The sequence below is a fragment of the Cicer arietinum genome, chromosome 7, assembly GCF_000331145.2.
Source record: "Cicer arietinum cultivar CDC Frontier isolate Library 1 chromosome 7, Cicar.CDCFrontier_v2.0, whole genome shotgun sequence".
In the NCBI taxonomy this organism is placed as follows: domain Eukaryota; kingdom Viridiplantae; phylum Streptophyta; class Magnoliopsida; order Fabales; family Fabaceae; genus Cicer; species Cicer arietinum.
Window position 1 is genome coordinate 23077268 of NC_021166.2, and position 7026 is coordinate 23084293.

The following is a 7026-nucleotide window of genomic DNA, read 5'->3' on the forward strand; positions in this document are numbered from 1 at the left end:
TTCAATAGAGCACACAGACGAAACTATGATGAATTGCATAGTTGAAGCACCTGATTACAAGGCTCCTAAAGAATGAAATACAAAAACAAATAAAAATCCACCGACTCCTTAACTGCTAGTGAATTCATAAAAAATCGGTTCCATTTGGTACATAAAAATGTCTTGGCACTGTGATCTGTTTTGATAAAAATGAATTTTTCACAAACTTTTTCTCAAAGCTGAAAATAAAGCATGCGCCAAATTGGCAATTCCTCAAATAAGCTAATTCAAACCCGTAACTTGAAGCTAAAATTAAATGTGGAGACATTGGAATTCCTCAAATTTCAACCATCCAACGTAATAACAAACAATATTAGGCTAAGCAGAACTGCAGATGGAAAACAACTAGAGACATTGATCCCAGTGGTTGAAGGTGACAGAGACACAAAACTCTACGTAGAAGCATGTGAAGGCAACATAAGGAAGCTGGCACTAGTTATGGCCGGAACGGTGATGCAAAGACAATCGGTGCATAAATCTTTAGTTAAATAAAATCAACCTTTCTGATCCCACACAACTAAGATGCCGATTATTGCAGTCCTACAAGTGTGTACCTTCGAAAGACTTAGGACGAAACAAGGGAGAAACATTCTAATTGACATGCAAACATTTGGAAGCCGCACCCATATATTTAACCATGCATAATGTTGAGCACCATAAACTACATTCAGCAAATCCCAATTAACAAATTTCAAGAAGATGCAATAAGTCAGAATCTACATTTATCTATCCAACTTTAAACTTCTCCAATTCAAAAGGAGGATGAGCGGTGATGCAAAACATTTGGTGTATGCAAGTTTAGTTAAATAGAATCAACATTTCTGATCCCACACAACCAAAATGGCGATCATTGCAAATCCCAATAGTACCATGGAGACTACAGACGAAACAAGGAGTAACATTCTAATCAACATTCAGACATTTAGAACCTGCAGCCATCTATTTAACCACACAGAATGGTGAGAAGCAGACACTACATGCAGCTAATCACTAAGCAAACCCCAGTTTGATTTGATTTCACGATGATGAAGCAAGTCAATATCTACATTTTATCTATCCTTCTTTAAACTTCTCCAATTCAAAAGGAGGATCCAACTGTAGCATTCCTTAAGAGTCAACAATAAAGGTCATTCAACTTCCTGATATTGCAGTTTTAGTCAACTTATATGCAGAAGTAACTAGATGAGCCAATTGTGGAGGCATGCAGCACAGAAGCAAACAAGACCTACTAAGTGGTGAAACGATGCTGTTTTGGCCGATAACCACACCTCAAAACAGAGAAACCTAAACATTTTAGGAAACTCACAGTATATCAAAAGCCATAGTGGATTAGCAAGACTAAAAAACAAACAGTCGACATAACTTGATATATATAAAGTAGGGAATCAACATAACTTGATATATGAAGTAGGGAAGACAGGAGCAACCTCCGGGTTTTAGTATGCTGACGAGAGACAACCGACGCAAAACAATGTCCAAGGCACCCTTTTTGCGGCTACAACACTTTGCAAGTGTTAACAAAATCCAAGTTCCTAGCAATACCCATTGTCATGACATAACATAATTAACATGTATGTTGTATAATGCTCACCCAATCCTAGGGAAACTACACTATAGCATAGAAGGCTCCACAACAATTATTCATCAATTGCTCCATTCACATTCTGATCTTAATCTCTGGAAAAAGAAAATTGAAAAACATGCATAAGTTCTCATGTAATTCATTAACTCATATCACATCATCAGAAAAAGCTGAGTTGAACATTTATCAATCGTACCCATTGGCATAAGGTGAATCACGTCGAGAATAACGATATGGAGGGGATCTGCTGTAGCTACGACCACGAGGAGGTGTTATGCTAAGTCGTCTTGGAGATCTTCTCCCACGTGGGCTATAACTCCTAATACAATGAAGCAAACCCAAAGGAAAACATGAGATGATGAATATATCAGTAAAGGATTAGCTGCTAGGAAATGACATTTTTCTGAGATGCTTATTAATTATTATAATGCATTTAGAAAATGTAGAGTGGAAATGAGGAATTTCAAATACTATGATAGTCAAAATGACTGGCTACCACACCCATATTCAGATTGAGATCTTTTCCATGCCATTCATAGTTGGTTTGGATTGATTTTAGCTTATGAATATCCTTTCCAGTCTGAATGTGAGGACAAACTAAAAATGTTATAGATCACTGAAGGTCAAATTTCTCTAGGCAGAGAGTTTTTACTTAAATAAAAAATGTGAAAAAGTGGTATAACTCAAAAGAAAGTAGATACAAATCCACAATTCAATAGGGCCTGCAATAAAAAAATCTACCAAATTAACAAGAAATAAAAGGTGAACTGCGAATTATAGAAAATGAGACTTGAAAAAGTGTTGCACTCCACCTAATTTGCAAAACAATCAAAAGAAAGCACTGCAGAAATGATATTAAATTTCATTCAAATAATTTAAGCAGGTTATGGTTATGTAAACACTTTAAAAATAAATTTGTGTCCTTGTATCAGGGCTTAATATTAAAGTTTGCAAACAATATTCAAAGATATTTGCATTTCTAAAATCTTACGTCCAATTCAAACTGTAACAAAATAAAAACTTCAGAGCTAAGCTATTTGAAAAAGTCGTTTGAAATGCATAATTTTTTTATTCATATAAAGCATATGCATATATAACACACCTGCGGCCAGAACCATAACTTGGACTTCTACGATGACGATAATAAGGACTAGGACTTCGTCTCCTTCCACTCCCAAGGCCACGTGAACCACGCGGTTCACGGCACTCCCGAGCAAAGTGTCCTGGTTCACCACATTCATAGCATTTCAAGTCTGAACTTCCACGCCCGCCACGTCCACCACCACGCCCGCCTCCATCCTTAGAATTATGAGAAAGCTCTACACGCCAGCCATTTTTTCCTGTTTGACATTCATACATTACAATAATTATGATAATTCCAAATCTGGGTTATGCACAAAATAGCAGAAGGACAAATATGATGACTAATTGACAACATGAATAACACACACAAACTGACCATCCAAGGCATGAATTGCATCAAGGGCATCCCTCCGATCATCAAACTCGATAAATGCATATCCTGGTGGTCTACGAGCAACCCAAACACTGTATTGCAAAAAAGGATATTAAGACTTGCAACCAATCATGATAGAACATGTTATGAAAAATTTGTAACAAAAATGAAAATGCATCACATTCTAAACACAAACAATGTATTTTTTTAGAGTAAACATCCATCGTAGTCCCTTAATGTGTGAAGCGTTGTCACATGTATCAAAATTGCAAATACATCCCAAGTATCTCTTTTGTTAGTAATTTTATGGACTAAACTGACCAACCAAAAACAAATTTGAGCATTAAAATGACTAACTAAAGATATATTCAATCATTTTTTTATCAAATAGGACAAATAAGCTATGGTCATGAATAAGAACCAGCGCCACACAAAATATCATTACCATTAGCCCTTACACACGAAATAAATGAACTATCTATCAAAACTTAAGGCTGTTAAAGAAGTGTGAACTTCATAAGCAGAGATATTTCCAAATTGTAATTAAGGAGGGAATTATTCGATGAATATTTTTTACAATTAGAAAAGGGAATTATTGATAAGAAAAATCCACTTTATGAATAATTATCTAATTGATTTAAGTAAGAACTCCATTCATTTCAAAATGAATACCACTTTCAAGTATCAAAGTAACTTTAATTATTTATTTACAATGGTATTGTCCAATTAATATTATGTACTTCTATTAGTTTCAATAATTAATAAAGATAATTTGATAAAATGAGTATTCTCCTTTTTTCTAATCACTATTACATTTTTAAATTTTAATATGTGTTTAAATCAATTTTAATGAGTTTAAAAACCTTAAACGACTCTCATTTTGACACTCATTTTGAAAATAATGATTAAATTGGTAACTCGAGCATTAACCACTATTTAAATTAAAATTAATTATAATTATTCCTAAAATGAAAATATTTTAATTTCATTCAACAATTTTTCCATGGAAAGAGAGAGAGAGTAAAGAAGTGAGTTACCTGCGGAGAACACCGTACAAACGAAATTCATCTTCTAGTTCCCTCTCAGTGACTCGAGGATCCAAATTACCAATATAAACCCTAGCCATTGTCCCAAAACCTACGCAAATTTATTTTGATAACCAAAAATGTTAACAATCATCACACAAATAAAGAAATAAATAAGTGAACAAAAACGATAAATTTGCACGAAAAAACTACTTTGAAAGTAAATTAAGGGGAAAAAGTTGCATCGATATTGAAGAGAGTTTCAGAAGAAAATGAACGAATCCTTACTGTTTCGAATGCAGAGAGAGAGGTAAGTTGCGAAGAAGAGCGAAATGAAATCAAAGATCGCATGTAAGTGAAAGAATTGTAGAGAATTCTGAATTATGGATGATCGTGAGAGAAACCACTTTTGTAATGCTTCAACGCTTGCGTTTTGGGCTCGTGGTCCAATAGTAAACGAACCAGATAAAATTAATGGGTTTTCTTAATAACACCCCCTCGTTTTGCTTATACATCACTCATTGTGTTTTCGATAGAGTTAAAAGTAGTAGGGTAGGGGGTGTTAAAACGAGTTCAGCAACTCAGGATAAGTTTGGAGTTTTAGACCTACCATCAAAGTTCCATTCCGTATAATCCACCGACAAAATGGTCGGTGATGGGTGGGGTAAAATAGATTACAGGCTTCCCACATGGAAAGGAAATGAAGAATAATATCTTGAATCTATTTTATTACTTAGTATATATCTTCCAATAATTATTTACAATACTATATACAAAAAAAACACTTTGATTCTTTTGTTTTTTGACCCCAAAAAAATGTTTTTGTTATTATATTGTGTAGATAACATAGGTTTTATATTTCAAAAAAGTGAGAAAATTTATTTTTTTAGTTTAATTGTCGTACTTCATAAGAATTTTTTATTGTCTAACATATCATAATCATTTATACGTGTGATATTTTTAGTGAACTAACAATTATTTTAGAATTGGATTGAACATAGTTTAATCCTTACAATATCAGCTAGTAAGGTAGAGAATGACCCCACTTATAAATATATTGTACAACTTTATTTTATTTAATGTGAAAATCTTAATGCATTTTCTCATGTTCAAGATTAAATACTGTGAGATATTTCCAAAATATTTGTGAATTTGTGAATATTTTTATGTATAAATATTTTTATTGACATGGTATAGTTGTTGGTGAAGTAGCAATTCAATTTACAAGAAAGAGGATTTGAATTGTAAATTCACCTATTTAAAATTTTCTGTTAAAATCTTAAGAAAATAACTCAAGATTGATCTTAGTTATGAAAACAGAAAACATAGAACTTTTTTGTTAGTTAAAATCACAGTTTTAGCTTATCTATTTAACTTGATAATCAAAATGATTGAAATTAAATAGAGATAACAAAGAGATACCACGCAAATATATATTTTGGTTCACCCAACTCAGGCTACGTCTAGTCCTCACATATATGAGCTTTTCCACTAAGTGTTCAAACCAAGAACGTTCTTGGTTTTACAATGTCATTGGTTATACACAGTTTTTGTTATGATCAATCTTGATATGTAACAGCAATTCCTTTCCACCCATAAAGGATTCAATCAAGTCACCTATCAATCTTGAGAGGATTTTACAATTCATCTTTTAACTATATAAGGATTTTTATAAAATTATTCAAACTATAAACAGCCCTTATAGTTTTGAGTTTACACAATAATGATTTAAAGAGATTGGTAGAATCTGAGTATGCTCAACTCATATTTGAGAATAGATTCTTGATAAAATAATTCAGTAATATGATTTGGATATATGAAGAGGAAATCAAAACTGATTCTTTTGCAATTGATAAGATTTCAAGTATGTAAATATATGTGATTGATGTATTTTCTTAGCACTGGAAGTTCTGCGTTTTCCTTGAGCTTGGGATTCCTTTTATAGGCTTCAAGGAGGATGATGGCAGCTATTATAACCATTGAAAATATTTATGGCTGTCATGTGTCAGACTTGATCAAAGACCAGACTTTTAAACTTTGAATGTTCTTATTTTGAACATTTTGTGTTTCTACTTATGTGTTAATAATATCTGATATGTAGTTTCTCATTCTTGATTATGATGATCCTTTGTTTATGCAAACAAACATCTCAGAGATGTGTTTAATCGATTTAGATTAAGACTGCCTTTTGATTCGTGCAAAACAGGTTGGAGAAACATGTAACAAGGCTGGAGAATGATAGTTAGTAAGCTAGAGAATGTTTGTATAACTATGGACTGATGTCATCATACTGGAGAATGATGTTGATCATTCTGAAGACAGTTGTTATTCATGTTGGAGAAAGATGTTTGCTGTTGAAGATTATGTGTAACATACTGGAGAATATTTATCAATCTGGAGACTAATGTTACACTGCTGGAGAATGATCATTTGTCACTTTTGTTTTGAGTTGTGTCTTTTAATCTTTGATCATTTTGAGTGATTCTTTTGGTCATATGAGAGATGTATATTCCTAGTATATGAACTAGAAATCGATTCGCGATTTGTGAGAACTTTCCTTGTATTAAAAACTAATTTGATCTTGCGTGATGAAAATGACAGCAACGTGGAGGACGTTCTTTGTTTTCCAGATTATGTCAAGAACGTTTTTGGTTCAATTTTTTGTTCATTCTTAGCTCTTTCTTTAAACTGATTTCTCTTGCATTTGCTTTGTACCTAACTTGGATTATTACACTCAAAAGAATATACTAAATTAACACATAATTTAGAATCATAATTAGAGTCTTTAATTTACTTTTATTTGTTTACATTAAAACATTATTTTGGAATTTTGCCTCAACAATCTATCCTTTTTTTTATCATGACAAATATGTTAATTTAGATTTTAATATTGATTCTAATTTCAATCATAGAGAGCTTAATAG

The 7026-nt window shown here is 32.5% G+C and overlaps 1 protein-coding gene across 3 annotated transcripts; it reads right to left on the minus strand.

Annotated features, from left to right (window-relative positions):
• Window positions 1-634: 634 nt before the first annotated feature.
• LOC101493896 (serine/arginine-rich splicing factor RSZ21) lies at window positions 635-4550 on the minus strand. Of its 3 annotated transcripts, none has more exons than XR_190200.4 (7): window positions 4391-4550; window positions 4115-4214; window positions 3081-3169; window positions 2724-2961; window positions 1818-1940; window positions 1631-1716; window positions 635-1534 (listed from the first exon to the last, which is right to left on the minus strand). XR_190200.4 is itself a non-coding variant. In XM_004509781.4 (6 exons), the coding sequence occupies exons 2-6, from the start codon at window positions 4201-4203 to the stop codon at window positions 1710-1712; spliced, it is 546 nt and encodes a 181-aa protein (XP_004509838.1). In that variant the 5' UTR covers window positions 4204-4214; window positions 4391-4550; the 3' UTR covers window positions 635-1709. The 3 variants fall into 3 exon arrangements, 1 of the variants encoding a protein (XP_004509838.1); XR_190199.4 differs by having other exon boundaries at window positions 635-1542; XM_004509781.4 differs by having other exon boundaries at window positions 635-1716.
• Between the last annotated feature and the right edge of the window lie 2476 nt (window positions 4551-7026).